We start from the raw sequence: 22,486 nt of genomic DNA on the forward strand, positions 1-22,486 counted from the left end.
GGGCCTGCAGTCACATGTAGCTCAAACCAGTTAAGGACAGCAGATATCCTTCCCTGAAGGATATTAGTGAACTTGTTGGGCTTTTGTGACAATCAGAAAGCTTTATAGTCACTTTTGCTGATAGCAGTTTTCTGTGATTGGTGGAGAAGCATGTGGTGTAGAGGAGGGAAGTGTTCGAAGTGTTGGCAGTAGGGCGAGCGGAGCGTGTGGCATGTATTGCTATGGCCAGGTGTAAAGCAGAGAAATGAAAGCCCTAACCCTTGCTACTCATTGTCAGATTATTAAACCTTTTCCTGCTCCAAAACTAGGTCCTGGGAGTGATGCTGAGTGATAGTGAATTAATAGGAAATTGGTGGGGATACTTAACAAATATGTCACATTAGCAGTCGCAAAAGAGAATGATACTGGGGAGGAAGTAAACTTGATTTGGTCAAAAGTGATATGAAAGATATATAATAGATAAAAGCAAAGTATAGAGAAATTAGTGAAACTAATGCAGGACAAAGAATCTGATGGGATGCATCCAAGGATGCTAAGGGAAATGAGGAAGAAATAGCAGAGGCCCGAGAGAGATTATAACTCAGTGTTTTTTCCAGTGAGAATGGGCAGTGTGGGTGGCCTTGAGCAAACAATGAGCAGAATGGAGAGGTTTTACAGAGCAGGAAAGTGGCAGCAAGGTGATATGTGGTGGTAGGAGCAAGAAATAGCTTTCCCAGTGCAAACATGTGACAGCACTATGTTGTCTGCACTTGCTTTAAGGGCAACAGTGACAACTGATAGTTCTGCTGAAAATAGGAGGAGGGAAGGTTTATTTCTTCTTGCTCATTACAGTATAAGCAGGTGCAGAGGGGCATGGGAACAGTAGGGGTGGGGACAGCATGAAGTAATGTAGCAAGATGTGACGCAGAAAGAATCATGACAGGAAACAATCCTTACTATGACCAAATGTGTAAGATAATTTTTTCTGGGGTCCCAGAGGTGAGGCTGACTCCATTGACTGCTACGTGATCTTCCTCCAAACAGGCCCCAGTGTTTGAGACTTTTTGAAAGTGAACAGGAGGCCCCTTGTTCTCTGTACTAAAATCTCCAGGTCTGAAAATTGTGGTGTCCTTCAATGTGACCTTGCTGATGCTCAATTTCAGATCAGAGTGCTGCAGTGCTAATCCAACATCCTCACTTTAAGAGAGGATACGTCTCGCTTTAAGAAGTTAAGTGTCTCTCTTTTGCCCACCTGAAATCTCACCCATCTTTATTTTCTCATCAATGTCTGAAAACTTATAGTCAGCTCTCCCGCCCATGTGATGATGAGGTCTGACCCTGAAAATGATTTTGTGCTTTCTTATGGACAAATTGCATAGTTGCCTTGCCCATCTAGCCCCAACTCAGCACTCAAAGTTCAAATTAACCACAGTATATTATTCTATTTTGCTTTTTATTACATATAGGTCATTTATGGCTTCTTCACCTCTCTGGATTGGATTATATAAACCGCGACCGAATGGTGGATTTATCTGGAGCGATGACAGTCCAGTAAGTGTTTTGTTCTCAAGTGAGTAAATATGTCCAATTTGAAATAACTTCCAATGTTGTTTTGTAGATAAATGAGTCTCCATTTCAAAGTCATATAATGTCCATTTAAATGTAATGCATTCCACTTTTACTCATTATTTTAATGTCTTGGAGTGCGCTATATTTACAGTTTCAGATGTTCAACAAAGGCCACAAAGAATTTAGTTAGTGATACATATTTGTAGAATTAACTTCTTTTCCTCACCTGTTCACATTATAGTTTTCAAAGGCAAAGGTTTTACATAAGAGGCATAAAATTACTATGGAATATTCCAGCTTCTAATAGTGCATTTACATAACAAGCTCACTGATGGGGCAAAGCACCACTTGACTTTGGACAAGTTTCCTCATGTCCTGCCCAACTGCCATAAGTACCCACTGGTTATGCCCCTGACCCCATCCAACTTTCAGGCATTGGGGGCATGAGCATATATTGAGTTGGTGCCCATGCCATTGCAGCACAGCTGGGTTCTCCACCTCAGGTGGGGTGGAGAAAGTTCACTGCAGTGAATAGCTGTGGTGTGAATCAGCCAACCATGCCAGCTGAAGATTTTTCAAATCCATTTTTTCCTTGTGATCACTGATGATTGTTGCAGAGAAGCTGGTCCTGACATGTGATATCCCCTTCTGAGGCCCTTGGCAACTCTGTGTGCTAGGGACACACAAGCAAGTCCCATGCCCAGTGTTGCTAAGTTGCAATGGCAAGAATTACAATGATGTATTCCTGTGCACATGCCTGCCCATTGGTGGGCAGATGTATGACGCAACTATCTCTAATCAGCCACAGATTTTGATGGCTGGAAAGGGCCAAGAAATGACCCCCAACCTTTGCCCCTACCCACACAGGTTCCACTCCATTCACAGCCCAGGTCATGGAAATTCAGCCCAATGCAGTGTAAATGGGCTGTCAAGACCTGAACTGATCAAAGATTCACTTTGTTATCAGATCAGCATCTGATTCCACATTTAATCGATATTTACTCTATCATTGCAGTGTTAGTGTGAAGTAAAACCATTTCACAATGACACAATGCAGTATGACCACACCTTAAACCTCTCATCTGCCTTTCTAATTGTTCCTGATATTAAGCATGCTCAAAAGATATATATTTTTCCCCATTTCACATTTATCTCAATCCATGCAAAGCAAGGGCTCTTTTTTTTAAAAAAAAAGCGTATCTTCAGATTTAGGTTTGTTTAAACTAAATTTACCATCATTCAAATGCATACAACCTTTACTTATCACTTTATTGTCGTGATGCATGCTCTTGTGTTATCTCAGTGCATCTATTGTTATGTTTTCTTCGCTCCCATCTATTTCAAATACTTACATTGTTAAAACTGCTGCTGTTTATGTCTTTGTAATAGGTAGGATATGAGAACTGGAATCCTGGAGAACCCAACCAGTATCGTGGGATTGAGAACTGTGTAGAAACAGCAATTAGTTATAACATGCAGTGGAATGACATACATTGTGAATCCTTATATAACTGGATTTGCAAAATTAAAAAAGGCAAGGATAAAAGAATGGATTCTCAGCTTTATCACACCATATTGAATTATATTTAAAACTCGATTAAGAATGTCAAGTATTGCGAACATGAGCTACAAAGAAGTTGCTGAATGCTGCAGCCTGGGTCTTACATTTGCCAATGCCATTCTACCAAGGTTTAGCACTTTCAGATCAAATTCCTCTCTCCCCTGCTTTAATGCAGGAGCAACACTGTTTAAGATAAACAAGTTTACACCTCCAGTAAAAGAGCAGAGAGAGAAATTTAAAACAAGCTCTTTAAATCTTTCTTGTAATAAAATCACACTCAATAACTTTCAGGCTTATGCCACATGTGAAAAAGACCACAAAAGAAAAAAATCAGGGATGAGAAAAGGTCATTTGTCTCATTCTTCTCGGGTATTAACTAGATGAATGTTATTTACACTGGTCTTGCTCATAAGGAAAATCAGTACAATGTTCAACAATTTTCTATGGGCATGTATATTTATAAAAGTTACACTTTCCAGTTTCATGCTACTTTCTTAAAGAATTCAAAATAGATTGTTAGGGGCTGTTTTCTTCCTGAGCAAGGTCACTTGAAATAGCACTTTTAGTTGCCATGGTGACTGACATGGTAATGGTATTTGTGTTTAATACTGTATTAGCTCTTTAAATGTCACTGCTTGGAGAAGTGGTCCACAGAAAGCTTAATAGATATAACTAATGATTTGCTATGGTTACAGTAGCTGCTTGCTACTGCCAAGTGCCAGTAAGCAGCCATTTGATGGCTTTTTCTAGCTACTTTATACATGCTAACCATTAAATATTCACACTGATACTCAGTATTTGCTGATGAAAATCAGCATTCAGTCAGTCTCTGTACCCCCAGTGCCTCTCCTAACCTGTCCTGTGACTTAAAGTAAATCTGGCCAATGCATAAATGAGGGAATCTTTGCTGGAACAAGAACTCCAGCTCATAGTATTCAGCAGCCAAAATAATTACAAGTAGCATGAGGTCTTGGATCAGTGTAGCAGTGAGGGAAGGAGTGAAGAAGGAAATGGACGGCTGTGAAGTTGGGAGAGAGAAAGAAAAGTTATGAATAATCATATAGATGAAAGTTAAGTACAAATGTATGGCAATGATGGAAGGGGAAATTTATGCCAGTGAAAGCTTTAGAAGCTAGGGGCTGAAATTTATATGTCCGCCGGGTAAACAATGGTGGTCCACCCGCGTGGGCCGCACGTCACGGAGCCGCCGCGATATTGAGCGTGGCGGCTCATTTAAATAGCCGGGGAGGACTGCCCACCTCAATGTCGTGGAGAGGGTGGGCTGTCTGTCCCCAGCAGTGGCATCAGCAGCCTTTGCGCAGGCGCTGACACCATTTTTAAAGGGCTTCAAGTCCTAACATTCAATTTAATTATTTAAAGATACAGTGTTAGTAAAAAATAAAATAAATTGATCCTCACCCACTCCCACCACCCCCCCCAATAACCCTGGAATTAATTACCCGCCCTCCCCCCTCAAAACACTTACCTTGTGCACCTGACCTTCCCGCCCCAAAGTTCATAAACTTTAATCTTTACCCCTTTCCACCATCCCCTACACCAATGAAATGACTCTGATGCCACTCCCCCCCAACCCACACTGAAAAACTTACCTGCTCCCCCTTCCCCAATAATGTATCACCTTGGATCCCCGGACGGGGATCCGAAGGTGCGGGTGTGCTGGCCACCGGCACCAATATCGCTCCGGGACAGACGGCGGGAGCGGGAAGGTAATTTATTTGTTCTGTTAAATAATTTTACAAATATAAATGTGGCTTCCGGTGCTGAGCAGTGGGGAGGCTGCCACAAGGCCTCCTCATCACCGGCAATATTGGACCGGGCCTTCCCGTCGTTAAAGCCTGTGGCAGGCCTCTGGCAGAGGCATTTTCTGGCCCCCTCCCACCACAATCCCCGATATCAAGGGGTCTGTAAAATTCAGCACTGGGAGTGACACTTTGAGATGGAGAGGAAGTTTCACTGATTAAAGTTAACTGATTTAATTGGTCTGGGGAAGGAGAGGAGAAATGCCAGCTGGAACTGGGAGATGAAGGAGTCTCAGTTTGATCTCAAGTAATTGGAAGAGAACAAGAGTGCTAGCTTCAACAGACAGAAGTAGTTAGTGCCAAACTGAAGAAGGGAATGGGGGAGGAAGGGAGAGAGGGAGAGAACCAGCTTGAACTGAGGTGGAGGAGATGAAGAATCCTGAGGGGGCGGGGGGCAGGGAAGGGGAGGGGGGTGTGAAGAGGGAATAGATTGCCAGCTTGTATTATTTGGGAGATAGAGAGGAGTTCAAGTCTGAATTGAGAGCATTGGAAGAGAGCAAGTCAATGAAAGGGTGGGAGTTCTCTAAGTTTGTGCAGATTTTTAGTACAAATTTACAGTAAGTCAATGTAACAATAGACTGCATTCTCAACCAAATCTGACTATCTAAAACCTCGAGCAGAGTTTAGAGAATCCAGAGATTTTATAGATTACCTAGAGTTTGAAGAAGCACATACCTAGAATCTATTAATCCTATGATCCACTATTATTACCCACTAAATCTAAAAATATCATTAATGCAGCATATCCCAGAAAATAATTCTATTGCATTCCTAGAGAATTAACAATCTGATTAATTAATACTTTCAGTTACTGTTACTATCTGATAATAATGCATTTTTGGTTCCACAGGGCAACCTTTAAAGTCTGAACCAATAAATCCAGGTTCACAGGGTGAGTCAACTTTTTTTACATTTTTTTCCATGCTGTCATTTTATTGCCATTTTCCCCTAAAATTCTCCTCCCTTTAGTCTTGCCGTTTATGTTAGCATGCACCCCTTGATTCATTTTCCAATGGATAGAAATGCAGGTAATTAAGGAGAGCCTGAAGAGTTTGCTCAGGCTCATAATAAAACTAATTGTGAGCAACCGAAACAAGATGGTCAGTAATGAGCTTGAATATCATTGTGGGGTGAGTATTCCCCAGAATACAGCCAACTGAAAACAAATGTTCTTATAGAAACTCTTCTGCAATCCAAGTTTAATCACTCAGATTAAAGAGCTTTTCAAATATGTGAAAGTGGGCAGGATTTTTTAAAGGGCAGCCAGATTTGTGACTAAATTTGAATATTTAAACCCGTACCCCCCATCAGTACATTGCAAATTAAATGTCACCCTTTGCCTGACTCCCAAAACACAAATAAAATAGCTGCCCTCTCACCCCACCCCCCCAAAACACTCACATTGCTGATTTGACCTCTCCCCTCCACAAACTGTACAAAGTGCAGAGGTCACCCCTTCCCCCCACACTAGAAATGCACATTTTACCCCATTACCCCCCCACCACTACATTAAAAATCCTAAGTTCCCCCTTCCCCACCGCGGTGGCACCAGCTTTCCCTGGTTGGGAAAGTGAAGACACATGAGTGCTGGCCGCCGCACAGAAGATCCTGGGCAACCAGTAAGATAGGGGTCAATTTTATTTAAATGTATTCATGATCTTTATTTAAATATTTAAAGTCGGGTTCCATCACCGAGTGGTGGGGGGCAGCCACGGAGACTTGCTGCCGCCGGGAAGATTGGGCCCAGCACTCCTGGGGTCAGGCTCCGTGGCAGGGCGCTGCCGGTATGATCTTCCAACCCCCCACCCCACCCTCCCTCCATGGATCCCAACGTCAGGATCTCAGCCGTTTGTTTTTCACTGGTGACACAAACTCTGCTCCCTTAAAATCAACTCCATCCTGGCTGCTCTGTCAGGCTGGACATGACTGTGCAGAACCTTACGGTGCTGATAAATTCTAACAAGATTCTAAGACCACATCCTATCCATTACCAAAACTGCTTATCTCTATCTCTGTAACTTGCCTATCTCCACACCTACCTTAGCCCCTCTGCTGCCTAAACCCTTACCTGTATTTTTGTCACCTCTAAACTCAATAGGAGAGAAATTCAATCTTGTTTTGCTGAGTTTCCAGGTGTAAAACAAATGGCAACATACCAAGAGCACCCTGGGATCCCCTGATTGGGACCTGAAGTTCAATGGCTGGTATATTGGATTGAAGACTTTTAGTTTTTTTGACCAAGCTTTCAGTCATCCCATCCAATCTTTCAATTCCTGACTCAGTGTCTGTTTCCTTAACAATTCCTTCATTCTCCCTCCTTCATAACGTGCCTCAGAATGCTTTCCCTAATGAAATTGCTCTGTTAGTGCAAATTAATCTAGTTGTTCTGTTCGTGACACCTGTAGACTGATCAAAACATTTCTTGTTCATGTGCTGAGCAATGAAAATATGTTCATATTGCTGTGATTTCCTTTTGAAGCCACATTATGCCTCTAAGAAGAGTGAATCAGTGTCATTTTCAAACAGGCCATTGGCAATTTCGTGCAGGTGAATGAGAGAGGCCAGATTCGACAACAGTTGCTGAATTGCCTATCCTTGCATTCTTCTTGTACAGTCTACTTTTAATTGGAAGTCACTTAATTCAAAATATATGATAATTCTGTTTTTTTTAGTACTAAATTCCTATTTTGCTGTTTTATTTGCATCTCTTAAGTTGCATTATTGTATAATTCAAATTTTTGCCACAAAAAATTACTTTGAATTAGCTGTAAATGCTAACAATTTTCACATCCTTTAGGGCTTGTGACATTCCAACCTTGGCAGGAACAAGCATGGCACCAACTTTAGAGAAGTCATATCAATACACATCATAGAAGTGCTTTGTGCTATTTTGGTGTGTATAGCATTGGATTCCTGGAATCATAGGGCTGGGGTTACCATTGACCAGAAACTTTTCTGGACCAGTGATATACTGTGGCTACAAGAGCAGGCCAGAAGCTGGGAATTCTGCAGTGAGTAACTCACCTACAGACTCACTAAAGCCTGTCCACCATCTACAAGGCACAAGGCAGAAGTGTGAGGGAATGCTGTCCATTTGCCTAGAAGAGTGCAGCTGCATCAATACACAAAAAGCTCGATACCCTCCAACACAAAGCAATCCACTTGATCAGCACCCACCACCAACATAAACATGCACTCCTTTCACCACTGGTGTACAGCGGCAACAATGTGTACCATGTACTGCAGCAACTCACCAAGGCTTCTCTGATAGCACCTTCCAAACCCGTGACCTCTACCACCTAGAAGAACAAGGGCAGCAGGCGCATGGGAACACCAGCACCTGCAGGTTCCCCTTCAAGTCATACACCATTCTGTATTGGAACTATATCACCGTTCTATCCTTGGATCTATCCTTGGCCAGCTCCCATTTCTCATCTACATGCTGGCCCTCGGTGACATCATCTGAAAGCACAGCATTAGTTTTCACATGTATGCTGACAACACTCAGCTCTACCTCACTACCACTTCTCTCCACTCCTCCACTGTTGTTAAATTATCTGACTGCTTATCTGACATCCAGTACTGGATGAGCAAAAATTTTCTCCAATTAAATATTGGGAAGACTGAAGCCATTGTTTTTGGTCCCCGCTCTAAACACCGTTCCTTTGTTACTGACTCCATCCCTTCCCCTAGCAACAGTTTGAGATTAAGCCCATCTGTTCCAAACCTAGGTGTTACATTTGACACAGAGATGAGCTTCCAATCACATATTCGTGCCATCACTAAGGCCGCCTATTTCCACCTCTGTAACATCGCTCAACTTCACCCTTGTCTCAGCTCATCTGCTGCTGAAACTCTCATTCATGTCTTTGTTATCTCTAGACCTGACTATTCCAACGCACTCCTGAGTTGTCTCTCACGTTCTACTCGCCCTAAACTGGAGGTCATGCAAAATTCTGCTGCCTGTGTGTTAAGTTACAACAGGTCCGTTCCCTTATCACTCATGTGCTCGTTGGCCTACAGTAGTTCCTGGTCAAGCAACATCTTGATTTTAAATTTTCACCCTTGTTTTCAAATCCCTTCATGGCCTCACCCCTCCCTACCTCTGTAATCTCCTCCAAGAGATCTGCGCTCCTTTTATTCTGGCCCCTTGTGCATCCCTGATTTTAATTTTTCCATCATTGTTGGCCGTGCCTTCAGTTGGCTATCCCCCAAGCCCTGGAATACTATCCCTACACCTCTCCACCTTTTAAGACTGTCTTTTAAGACAGTCGTTAAAACCTACCTCTTTGACCAAGCTTTTGGTCATCTGACCTAATATCTCCTTCTGTGGCTCGGTGTCATACTTGATTTTATCATGCTCCTGTGAAGCGCTTTGGGATGTTTTATTTATGTTAAAGGCGCTATAGAAATAGAATTTATGGTAGTTGTTTTTTCTTTTTCTGTTGCCGGGTCAAAATCCTGCAGCTGCCTTCCGATCAGCACTGTGGGTGTACCTACACCAAATGGACTGCAGTGGTTCAAGAAAGCATCTCACCAGCACCTTCTCATGGACAATTAGGGATGGGCAACAAATGCTGACCTTGTCAACGATGTTCACATCCCAAGAATGAATAAAAGGAAAGAATTTTCACAGCCCTGTGGAGACAGGGTTGGAGATGGAGGGTCTCAAAAATAGGGTGAAGCCACTCCAAGACGGCTCCCCAACGTATTTCTGCCTCCAGAGGATTTTCCCATTGTCAGGCTGAGAACCAGGTTGGCTGCCAGTGCCATGGAGGTGGGTAGCTAATTAGTGCAATAAGGTCCCACTTAGGGGCTCTTTTGCACCGGAGCTGGTATTTTACCACTGAAGGGGTAACACCCCCCCCCCTCCCCCCACTGGCGTGTGCAGAGGCCCCCAGCTCAATCAAGGTGGCCTACCGGCAGCAGGCCAGGGGGCCAAAGGAGCCAGAGGCTCCATGCTACAATGACAAGGCTGTGGGGAGGAAAGGACACAGTCCTGTTCAAGAAGAGGCCTGTGGAGGGGTTTCCTCTCCAACCTGATGGCCATACTGGCTCTGGGCCTCTTTAATTTAACAACTTCTATGCAGGCAACCAAGGGCCCCTCCATGCTGAGGCACCCTTGTCCTCGCCTGCCTTTCCTGGTGGGGCTGCCAGCCTGACATCACTGTGGGACCTCTGATTAGGCGAGCTGCATCAAGAGCGCACCTGCCATCTTAATAGGACAGTGAGTGCGGAGGCGGCCAATTAGCAGACCACTCCTGGCTGGTTGCACCGGCGTGCATGCTGAGGACATGGGTGGGCAGTGAACCCCCATATGGGCCTGACATCAGGGTCCCGTCACCTGTAGAAAATCCAGCTCATAGAATCATACAGCACAGAAGAAAGTCTTTCAGCCCATTAAGCCTATATTCACTCTTTGAAAGTGCTGTTCAATTTAGTCCATCACGCTAACTCTTTCCCCATGATCCTGCAAATTAGTTCACTGCAAAAGCCTTTTGAAAGTTTTTATGAAATCTGTTTTCACCACTCTTTCAGGTAGTGCATTCCAAATTAAAACAACCCTGTGTTTGAAAACATTTATCCTCAGTTCCCCTCTAGTTACTTTGTCAATTATTTTTAAGTCTATGGCTTTTGGTTACCAATCCACTTATCAGAGGAAACGGTTGCTAACTACTTGCTCTGTCAAAACCTCTCATAATTTTGAACACCGATTAACTCTCCTCTTAACCTTGCCTGCTCTGAGGAGAACAATCCCAGCTTCTCCATTCTCTTCACATGACTAAAGTTCCTCATCCCTGGGATCATCCTGGTAAACCACCTCTGTCCCCTCTCCAAGGTCTTTGTTACATTTTTGTGTTCTAACGCAGACACACCAATCACACAGACAAGATCAGTGAATCCAAAAAGTAGTTTTTTTTTATTGAGGGTGGTCATGCAGACCCCTCACCTGCCAAGAATGAGGCACATTAATTTTGTCATAGAGTTATAGTCATAGAGAGATACAGCACTGAAACAGGCCCTTTGGCCCACCGAGTCTGTGCCGACTGTCAACCACCCATTTATACTAATCCTACATTAATCCCATATTCCCTACCACATCCCCACCTTCCCTCAACTCCTACCTATACTAGGGGCAATTTACAATGGCCAATTTACCTATCAACCTGCAAGTCTTTGGCTGTGGGAGGAAACCGGAGCACCTGGCGGAAACCCACACAGGCAGTACCCAGAACTGAACCCAGATCACTGGAGCTGTGAGGCTGCGTTGCTAACCACTGCGCCACTGTGCCGCCCCATATAAATCATACAGCACAGTCATATGAACATTGGTTTGAAAACTGTTGCTGAAGTGAAGAAAGGACTTGTTTAAAAAAAGATTCACCAGGACCTTGGCTGGAAAGATATTTGCATACTAACAGACAGTGCTTGTGGAGACAAAGGGGTTACTTCCCTTATCCAGTTTAACCCACAATGAACTTTGAGCACCAGACATTGAGGGTGAGGGAGTTCAAATTTCAGGATGGATGCTGGGATGACTGAATCCACAAACAGACGTGGTCAGACCAGCTTGTCACATGACTAGCCTGCTTGGCAACCTGGTTTTTCTGAATTGTATAAACAGTTTGAACTCAGAGACTACAGTATGTTCCTGGACTGAAGAAGACCTCCCCTGTCTGGCTCTCCCTCTCTTTCTCACAGAACTCCAAATCCACTGAAGACACATGAACCCCAAAAGAGAAAGGTCTCCAACAAGGTTTAAGAAGAATATTGAGCCCCAACGAAGAGCAAGACACAATCAAGGACTCTACAGTGAGCTCAAAGAACCGTAACAAAAACCCTGTTCAGAGATTGTTTCAAACTTTTCCACTTTATTTTCTTCTACTCTTATCTGTCTCTATCTGCATGCGTGTATTGTGTATGTATGCTAGTGTGGGCACATCGTGTATCCATACGCATTAACCGAATTAGAGTTTAAGTTTCAATTAAGTTCAACCTTTTTTCTTTAATCCTAAGAAAACCTGTTTGGCTAGTTTCTTTGCCTTATACTTGGAAGTTAGTGAACAAGGATTCACTAAGGGTGAACTAAAAACACGGTGTGTTAAAAATAAAACCCTGGTATGGTAAGATCAGGTGAAGGCTGAGAGGGAACCCTAAACCCCTTTCTTACCTGGTCGTAACAAGGGCACTAACTTTCACAGCAATGCTGGGGAGGTGCTTTACATTGTTGTTCCTTTGCTGCTTGCCACGAGTGCTTAGAGGTCACAAAGGTCTGTGCATCACATCCTGTTTCGGTAATGGACATCCATTTCAGATCTGCCCCTGAAAGCAAAATGGCAGCACTTAAAGCAATACTAACACGGTCTTGGCATCCTTCCTAAAGTGTAGTGCCCAGAATTGTACACAGTACTCCAGCTGAGGCCTAATCAGTGATTTGTAAATGTGTAGCATGACTTCCTTGTTTTTGTATTCAATGCCCTTATTTAGAAAACTATGTACCCCATGCAGTTTCTTAACAGCAATATCAACTTGTCCTGCCACCTTCAGAGATTTGTGAATACACAGCCCCAGAACATCCCTGAAAATAATACCATTTAGATTATACTGCCTCTTAATGTTGTTTCTCCAAAAGTGTATCACTTCACACTTACCTGCATTAAATTGCATCTGCCATGAATCTTCCCATTTCACCAGTCTGTCTGTCTTCCTGATGTTGCCAAGTTTTGTATTATCTGCAAACTCCAAAATTCTATTCCCTTTACCAAAGTCCAGATCACTTCGAGCCTTGGAGTCATTTATGGCACTGAAGGAGGCCATTTGGCCTGTCGAGTCCATGCCAGCTCTCTGCGTAGCAATCCAGTCAGTCCCAATCCCCCATTCAATCCCTGTAGCCCTGCAAATTTATTTCCGTTAAGTGCCCATCCAATTTCCTTTTGATTGTCTCCACTTCCACCACCCTCGTGGGCAGTCAGTTCCAGGTCATCATCACTTGCTGCGTAAAAAAGGTTCCAACAAGAAAAGCAATGGTCCTAATATCGATCTCTGCTAGGAAGCACTGCATACATCTGTCCAGCCAGAAAAACGTCCATTCACCACTACTCTCTGCCTCCTATCTCTTAGTCAATTGCATTAGCAAGTTAACAAGATTCCTTTAATCCCATATGCTTCTATTTTCCAAATTATCTCATATATGTGATATTTTATCAAGTGGCCTTTGAGAGTTCATAACATTTATTACACGACCTTCATCAACCCTCTCTGTTATTTAATCAAAGAAATCAATCAGGTTAGTCAGACACAAGTTGCCTTTAATAAAGCCATGCTGACTGTCCTTCATTAATCCATGCTTCTCCAAGTGAGAATTCATCATCTTTTTTTAAATCCCAGTAATGGTCTTCCCACTTGGACCAGAGCACTCATGTTTTGTAGTGCACTTTCAGTAGGGATCAGAGTGTTGGCTGTTATCATTTTAAGGACATAAGAGCATAAGAAATAGCAACAGGGGGAGGTGATATGGCCCCTAGAGCCTACTTCACCATTCAGTAAGATCATGGCTGAACTGTTACATCAATTCCACTTCCCTGCCCAAACCCCATATTCCTAGATTCAATTGGTGCCCAAAAATCTATTGATCTCAGTCTTGAATCTACTCAGTGACTGAGCATCAAAAGCCCACTGGGGTAGAGAATTCCAAAGAATTTTGTTCTCTGGCCTGGATTGTAACTGCCACTAGATTCTGGCAGACATGTTGGCAAGTTATTTTCCAGGCTGCCTGTGGCAGAATGAGACCTGGGTGATTTTAATTGCTGGGCCTCATTAAAATCCCACCAGTTGGGAAGCAGTGGGAAGACATGCAGCCCAGAGGCTGACCATCAACACCGGATAGGCAGTGGGATCAACTTCGGGAGCTATCTCATGGGGGTCTCATGTTCAGTATCTGGATGGGGCTGTCTACAGAAGGGGAGGTGTGAATTTTCTTTGTGGGTACTGTGTCATGCAATGTCTTCCACTCACTCTCATCTTCATCTGTAGGTGCAACACTAGAGACAAGCTGTATGATGATAGAACTGCTTAGTGTTTGGGTTCTTCAGCTACTTCACATCTAAACACTTAAAGAGCTTACAAACAGTTCTGAAGGAATGTGGTTGGGTTGCTTGGTGCAGTGGTTGCTGTAGCATTTGGTTCCATATATAGGCCTGATATTCCTTATGTCCTGCAGGTCACATCACTAGATATAGTTGATCAAATGCCAGTTCTTGGATTGAGGATGCCTCTAGATTGTTTTATCTTTTGCTGGCTAGATGAAGATTGTATTGTTGAGGTCCAATTTATTCTAAAGATATTTTATTATAAGAAGGAAGCAATTATCATTTAAACATCAATGGGACCAATGACACCACCCCGAGTGCTGGTATCCCATATCAATCCCTACAAATATTAAAGCTTTATTTGGTGATGGTGTTGCAGTGATCACATCATCTGAAGCATCTATAAAACTGCTGACCACCTCACCTTTGTTTGACAATGTTGATGCATAAGCACTAATCATATAGGTATAGCCCTCTGTTTTTTGTGATACTGTCATAGCCTTCAAGCATTTATTGATACCATTTGGTACTATCTAACTTTGCAGTAATGTCATTGTGAATCACAAATCATAAGATAGCAACATGTGGTGCCTCATTCACTTGGTTCCACTGGTAGAAAGTATAACCAGCACCAGCTCCACCAGTTGGTCTTCTTCAGTCAGCCTTATAGATTGGATTACACAACTATAAAAAGAGAGCAAAAAGAAACAATGTTTAACATTTATTCAATATAAAACTGTTTAATTAAAAGGGAGCTCAACCTTGTTTGAAAAGATAAATTAAGCATCACCTGAAGTCTGCAGGCTAGCAAAGAAGGCAAACTGTCACTCCTAAGTAGAAGAAAAACATAAGCCTAGAATTTCCTCAGAACCACTCCGCTCTTTCACAGTAACTTCACTGGAGATGCATTGAAAACCGTGTTTATGCACATAAATGGCATTTCTGACTCACTTCCAGCAGAGTAGGAACAGCTCTGATATAATGGCTAGATTTTGCTGTAAGAATAAAGGCAAGGTTAACTGTGCTCGTCGTTATTCCAGGGTATATCTGACAACAACTTCTGCGATCCGCACATACACAGTTAAACACAGAAATCTAGAAGTCGCTATCAGAGATATCCTGCTTCTCCACAAGATGCACTGTTGTAGCCCTTGCTGATAGACTTGGCACTGAAATCACTCTAATGGTGTGAACCTAGTCTAATTACCTACTAGTCTCACACTAAAAACAGCTGGAAAAGTTAGGGCTAGTGCATTCAGGGGTAGGTGAGTTTTTAATGGCATAATAAGTGATAATTACTGCTGGACAACCACGCTGACCCTGAAACATTCATTTTACAGATGTGGAGTCTCATTCCTGCAGAAGAAAATTACTGTTGCAGATTTTCTTTTTGAATATTTTTTAGTTTTTCTGTTTTTCTTTTTTATCTGTCTCCTCTTATCCCATGCATATGTCCTAATCTTTATTTCACTTCATGTACAAATAAGTATTTTGTTGTTCCTGCTTTTACTTCCTGGTTTGCATTCTGCATGTCTCAGTGAGAATTCTTGCCCCTGTGTTGCTTTTCCTGCTCATAGATGCCACAGATCCCCTGTAGAGAGCACCACAGTAGATCTGACATGGTATTAGTAGAAATCTCCACTGACAAGTCCACAAGAAGTGTTTGGGCAACTGCACAGGAGTTGAAGAGTGAAAGCCATTCATTCACTTCTGCGAGCAAAATCCAGGCCATTGTTAGGATTAAATGGAATGTAGATAAAAGGAGGTTGAGTTAAAGGTGCCTATCATAAAGCATTTGAAGGTTATGCCAGATTATTTTGATTGTGTCAGTTTAGATTTTAGTCTTCAAAATGACAATAGAGTGAAGGACTGCCACAGGTAGTGCATGTAGATAGCAGAAGACATATGACAAAGAGAATGATCATTTTAATACATTCAGGATGCTTTTATCATCTGCTGTCTGAATGTTTTGCTATGTCAACAATGTGTCTGTCACCTTTGGGTTATGTAAATTTGCATTCTTATCTGAATTAATATCTTCTTTTGAATGTTGAACAGGCAATATAGTAACAGAAGATGGCTGGATAGTATATGATGATTCTCAGTATTACATTAATCAAGATGAAATGTCATGGGATGATGCAAGGACATTCTGCAAGAAGGGCTTTGGAGATTTTGCGATAATTAACAGTGCTTCTGAAAGATTGTTCTTGTGGAAATTGGTAATGCAGATTTTCTTTTGGAAATTCTTCTCTTTGACTATTGATTAACTTTATATTTTTAATGCTGTTGGATACCTTGGAATTAATCTAAAATTTCATTGCAGATTTCGAAAAATCGTAACACTCAATATTTTATTGGCTTGCTTGTGGGTCTTGACAAAAGTATTAAGTAAGTGAATATTCAGATAATATTTTCTGTCCTTACCCTTACATTTCATTCTATCAACTTAGAGCATTTAGCTATCCTCATCACTTAGTGGGTAGTTCCACTGCCTAGAACGAAACTAAGCCAAACAGACTGGAAGATCTCACGCTCAATCCTGGGTCCAGGCTGAATTAGTTTTTTGTTGATATTGGGATTGGAATTTCTCTGTGATGGTAGTGATAAACTTTATCCATGTTATCCAGTAGGATCACCATGTAAGTTGGGGAAATATTACCATCCAGCTCCACCTGCACAATCAACCACCTCAGTCACAAATCTAGGCCTCAGTGATGTCTTGAACACAAGAAGTTCAACTGAGGTGACAGTTGGGGTACTACAGTTGGCCTCAGTGCTCCTCATCTCACACTGAAGGGTGTCTGCAGAGACTCATTGACAGGTTTGTGGCTGCCTGCAATGAATTTGGCCTAACCATCAGCCCCAAGAAAACGAACATCATGGGACAGGATGTCAGAAATGCCCCATCTATCAATATCGGCGACCACACTCTGGAAGTGGTTCAAGAGTTCACCTACCTAGGCTCAACTATCACCAGTAACCTGTCTCTCGATGCAGAATTAAACAAGCGCATGGGAAAGGCTTCCTCTGCTATGTCCAGACTGGCCAACAGAGTGTTTGAAAATGGCGCACTGACACGGAACACAAAAGTCCAAGTGTATCAAGCCTGTGTCCTCAGTACCTTGCCCTACGGCAGCGAGGCCTGGACAACGTACGTCAGCCAAGAGCGACGTCTCAATTCATTCCATCTTCGCTGCCTCCGGAGAATCCTTGGCATCAGGTGGCAGGACCGTATCTGCAACACAGAAGTCCTCGAGGCGGCCAACATCCCCAGCATATGCACCCTACTAAGCCAGCGGCGCCTGAGATAGCTTGGCCATGTGAGCCGCATGGAAGATGGCAGGATCCCCAAGGACACATTGTACAGCGAGCTCGTCACTGGTATCAGACCCACCGGCCGCCCATGTCTCCGCTTTAAAGACGTCTGCAAACGCGACATGAAGTCCTGTGACATTGATCACAAGTCGTGGGAGTCAGTTGCCAGCGATCGCCAGAGCTGGCGGGCAACCATAAAGGCGGGGCTAAAGCGTGGCGCGTTGAAGAGACTTAGCAGTTGGCAGGAAAAAAGACAGAAGCGCAAGGACAGAGCCAACTGTGTAACAGCCCTGACTACCAGTTTTATCTGCAGCACCTGTGGAAGAGTCTGTCACTCTAGAATTGGCCTTTATAGCCACTCCAGGCGCTGCTGCACAAACCACTGACCACCTCCAGGCGCTTACCCATTGTCTCTCAAGACAAGTAGGCCAAAGAAGAAGAAAGTGCGCCTGGGTTGGGGAGGAGATTTAAAATTAGTCATTGTTCGCATTCCTGATCAACAGTGACCAAGCTGCAAGGTCAGTGTGTAAATGCACCATCTGCTGTGCCATGAACCACACAGACCAGAATGGTCCCAGATTCAATTTTAATTTGTGCTGAATTATCCTGTGTTAATGTAGTTTCAATGCACAAACCTCAGTAAAGCCCTGATTAAAAACTACAGGCCAATCAGTCTGATGTCAGTGGTGAGAAAACTACTAGAGACCATTGTCAAAGACAAAATTAAATCTTACATGGAGAAGAGTAGGTTACTAAAGGACAGCCAGCAGGGACTTATTAAAGGCAAATTGTGTCTAACTAACCTGATGGTGTTCATGATGAAGTTTCAGGGAGAATTAATAAAGCTACTGCAGTAAATCTTGTACGAATGGACTTTCAAAGGACATTTGATAAAGTACCACATTACAGACTTATTTGGAAAATAGAGCACATGGTATTAAAGGGACGGTGGTAACTTGGGTGCGTAGTTGACCAAGCGATAGGAGAGGCAGAATAATCTAAATTGTACAACTTGGGTGCGGGGTGTCGGTGGCTGGGGGGGTGGGGGTGTGGGTGGGGTGAATGTGGGGTGTAAAAGCAGAGGGACCTGGGGCTGCATATTCACAAATCTTGGAAGGTGGCAGGGCAAGTTGGTAAGGCAGTTAAGACAGTGTATAGGATACTTAGCTTTGTAAATAGAGGTATTGAATACAAAAACAAGGAAGTTATGCTAAATCCTTATAAATCTCTGGTTAGGTCTCAACTGGAATATTGTATACAATTCTGGACATCAGACTTAAGGAAGAATTCAAGGACTAGGAGAGGGTAGAGAGGATATTTACCAGGATAATACCAGGGACAAGGGACTTCAGTTATGTGGAGAGATTGGAGAAGCTGAGATTGTCCTCCTTAGTTCATGGAAGGTTAATGGGAGACCTAAGAGAGATATTCAAAATTATGAGGGATTTTGATTGAGAAAGTAGGGAGAAACTGTTTCCTCTAGCAAGTAGTTCGGTAACCAGATGTCAAAGATTTAAAATAATTGGCAAATGAACAAGAAGGGAATGAGGAGTAATGTGTTCACACAGAGAGCTGTGAAGGTCTGGAACACTCTACCTGAAAGGGTGGTGGAATCAGATTCCATAGGAACTTTCAAAAGGCAGTTGAAGAGACTAATGTGCAGGGCTATGGGGATAAAGCTGGGGTATGAGACCAAATTTAAAGAGCTGGCACAGGCATCATGGGCTGAATGGCCTCCTTCTGTGCTCTAAGATTCTATGGGCTGAATTTTTCAGTGGAAGCTTAAGTCCTGCAGCTAGGGCTGTGAAAGTGGAACTGACACTGCTTCAGCGGATAGCGGGACACTGGATCAACATTTTGCAATCCAATTGCGGAAGGCGGCCCACCCCCAGAACTGCCAACTCAATCAGAAGGCTGGTAGCTCAGCAACCTCAGCAGCACTACTGCTAGCCCTCCAAGAGCAGGAATTTTTTAGTGGGGAAGCTGGGGCCAGGCAGGCAGGCCCCGGTGATCGGCGGGTAGGGGGGTTGTTGTGGTGTCATCGTGGCAGGGGCGGCCATCAAGAAGGGATCCTCCTCTGGGAACCCGCTGGGAAGGCACCAGAGCTTATCTGACGGTCGCCCCATGCGGCAGCAGGCAGCCCTGACATGGGCAAAATGAGCGCGGCCGCAGGAAGTGGCCCTTAATTGGGCCCTTAAGTGGCTCAATTGGCCCTCTGTTGGGTGGCCGAGCCACTGAGGTGCCCACCACTGGAAATATGCCATTGCAGAGGGAAGATGCTGGGCTCCCTTCCCAATGCCTTCCCCCCGTCACATTGCCATCCCTCCAGCCTCCCTGCCCGACCCCAATTGGCCAGAAAAATTCAGCCCTGCGATTCTATGACTCCGAAGAGGGAGCAAAACAATAGGATTTATTTTTGATTATCCTACTGAAGAGCCAGCACAAAAATGATAGACTTAAAGGTCTCCTTCTCCAATGTCTTTTCTCAAATGAAAACAAATTTAGTTCTCAGATTCTGTCTTCGTAACTGAGACCACACACTCTCAGAATCCTTGTTTTTTAATGAAAAGAAAGACTTGCATTTACTTCTATAGCATCTTTCATGACCTCAGGACATCCCAAAGCATTTTACACCCAGTGAAGTACTTTTGAAATGTAGTCACTGTTGTAATTTAGGAAATACAACAGCTAATTTGTGCACTGTTCCCATAAACACTGATGTGATAATGACCAGATAATCTGCTTTTTGGTGACATTGATTGAAGGATAAATTTTGGCCAAGGACACTGGAGATAACTCTCCTGCTCTTCTTCAAAATAGTGCCATTGGATTTTTTTTACATCCACCTTAGTGAGCAGACGAGGCCTTGGTTTAACTTCTCATCCGAGAGTTAGCACTTCTGACAGAGTAGTGCTCACTCAGCACTGCACTGAGTGTCAGCTTTTATTTTTGTGCTCAAGTCTGTGAAGTGGAACTTGAACTCACAAACACCTGACTCGGTGACAAGAGTGATACCAAATGAGCCATGGCTGACACTCTATTCTCTACACACTTTCCAATGCACTAATGAAGGCAGTTCCTCTAAAACAGCAGATATGGACTGAATTTTAAGGGCCCCGTAGGGACAGGAATGGAGGCGGGGTGTCCATAAAATTGTATGGAAAGGCGGGGTACAGAGATGCCCATCACCTTCCCGATGCCTTGGAATTTAGTCTGTGGCAGGGACTGTTAAAGATGGCCTTCCTGCCCAGAGGCCAACTGAAGCCCTTAAGTGGCCAATTAATAGCCACTGAAGGACCTCTTTTGTCAGCAACTGGTGGGAGCCACGTGGGGAGGTTGCCCAGTAAAACAAGGTGGCATCCCTGTGGGCTTGGTGGGGGGGACGTCCACTGCGGGCAATCTGGGACCCACAGAGGGCCCCTGGTGGCAATGGCCACCCCTCCCTCTCTGCCCTCAATGACCACCTACCCCCCAGCCCCCAACTTCACCAGGGCCTGCCAGACTGGCTCCGGCAACCACGCCACAATTACCTGGTCTGGGGTTCCAGTGTTGATCCTGGTCCCAGGCCTCTTGTAGTACGAGCAGTGGCCACTTCTCCTGGTGGCACTGCTGGGACTGCTGAGCTGCCAGCTCTTGGAAGTGGGATCCTGGCGCCGAGCTGTTAATTGCCCAAGCACCGTTAAATAGAGCTGGGGGATCTCGAAAGGGCTGAGGCAGGATTCCCCTTGCCTTTTGGGCCCTCCTTTGGGACCCCAGCTGGCTCCATAAAAGCTAGCCCAATATTCCAAATGTGGCCTTACCAGTTATCTCTGCAAGATGGCATAATTTATTTTTGACATCTACCATGCTTGGACTGCATGCTGAGGAAGATGAAACATGAGTCCTCAAAGTGTTTCAGTTATTACAAATACATAGCTAAAAGATGAAACAGAACGGATCGATGTTTAAAAGCTAAAAATTCTACTCTCTTATCTCAATGCGCATTGATCAAAAACTCCTTGGTAAAGTGAGGACTCGACATGTTTCATTTGATTTTATTTAATCCTCATCTTTAGTGCTGTAAGATTGATTCAACTTACTATTATGGCTCTTTACCACTGTGTTCACTGAATGTTACTGTAGTGTCGAAGTGTGCTTTCATGATAACTCCGAAACAGTTTGTTGCTACTTACTTTAGAAAATAAACTGCAAGTCAAGGTTTTCACAGCACCTCTTAAAGGCAGTACCTTGGTTTAGTAATAAAATCTGCCATTACTACTGTCAATCACAGGAAATCAGCAGTTGGATTATTAACCTGCTTTAGGCCAAAACCATGGTCACAAAGATTGAGGGAACTGACTTTTTCAGCAGTGGGATGGAGTGCATTGGGTTTCTTTTTGACCTTATTTCAAAGCAAGATATTAACTTATCATAGAGCATGAAAGCAAATGGAGCCTCATTTAGGGGAATATAAACAAAATAAAATGATGTAATTGACTTATATTTTTTGTAATGTTTTCTCAGGTGGATAGACGATACTCCAGTGGATTATCTCGCCTGGGCACAACACGAACCTAATTTTGCAAATAATGATGAGAACTGTGTTACCATGTACAGTGCCCTGGGTAAGAAAACACTGGCTCTGATTTTAGTCTTCACCATATATTTGGTGGGCGGTGGGTGAAGTGATCGCAACAGCTGCCGATGTTACTAGCAAGAGAGCTGAACCAAATTTAACTGCCGAACTGCATGTGTGTTTCAAGCTATTCCATTATATTCTTGCCATTTTGGGAGGTGGGACCTCTGGCACAGCACTCAAAGAGCAAGGACCGGCAGCATTATGTTAAAGGGGAGGACTGGGCTAATTGGGGTGTGCTGGTGGTGGGAGTGACAAAAAGCAGTAATAAAGGAGCAGAAGATTATCAACAAGGAGCAGGGAGAGAGGATTGAAAGTCATCCTGAAGCCAAGTAAGTGCAAAATGAATTATTTTGTTCTTGTCAGATCGCCTCCCCTTTAAGTGAGGCTGATTCTAACCATTTCCCATTCTGTACAGTGGGTGAGTTTACCCCTGGGCAGACCCCATACAAAAAGGCACCAAACTGGCATTGGAATCCTATCAATGCCAATAATTTCCATAACTTAATGAGGTTTCAGTCTGTTTGGGCAGGAG

The 22,486-nt window shown here is 43.6% G+C and overlaps 1 protein-coding gene across 1 annotated transcript in view; it reads left to right on the plus strand.

Annotated features, from left to right (window-relative positions):
• The window catches only part of mrc1a (mannose receptor, C type 1a), a 212,880-nt gene that overhangs the window by 146,872 nt on the left and 43,522 nt on the right, over window positions 1-22,486 (plus strand). The window contains exons 14-19 of the mRNA XM_068013390.1: window positions 1,446-1,530; window positions 2,938-3,082; window positions 5,780-5,821; window positions 16,077-16,240; window positions 16,345-16,409; window positions 21,840-21,940. Of these exons, the coding sequence (XP_067869491.1) occupies window positions 1,446-1,530; window positions 2,938-3,082; window positions 5,780-5,821; window positions 16,077-16,240; window positions 16,345-16,409; window positions 21,840-21,940 (602 nt within the window). The remainder of the gene's footprint in view (window positions 1-1,445; window positions 1,531-2,937; window positions 3,083-5,779; window positions 5,822-16,076; window positions 16,241-16,344; window positions 16,410-21,839; window positions 21,941-22,486) is intronic.

This window comes from Heterodontus francisci, chromosome 2 (assembly GCF_036365525.1).
Source record: "Heterodontus francisci isolate sHetFra1 chromosome 2, sHetFra1.hap1, whole genome shotgun sequence".
NCBI classification, from domain to species: domain Eukaryota; kingdom Metazoa; phylum Chordata; class Chondrichthyes; order Heterodontiformes; family Heterodontidae; genus Heterodontus; species Heterodontus francisci.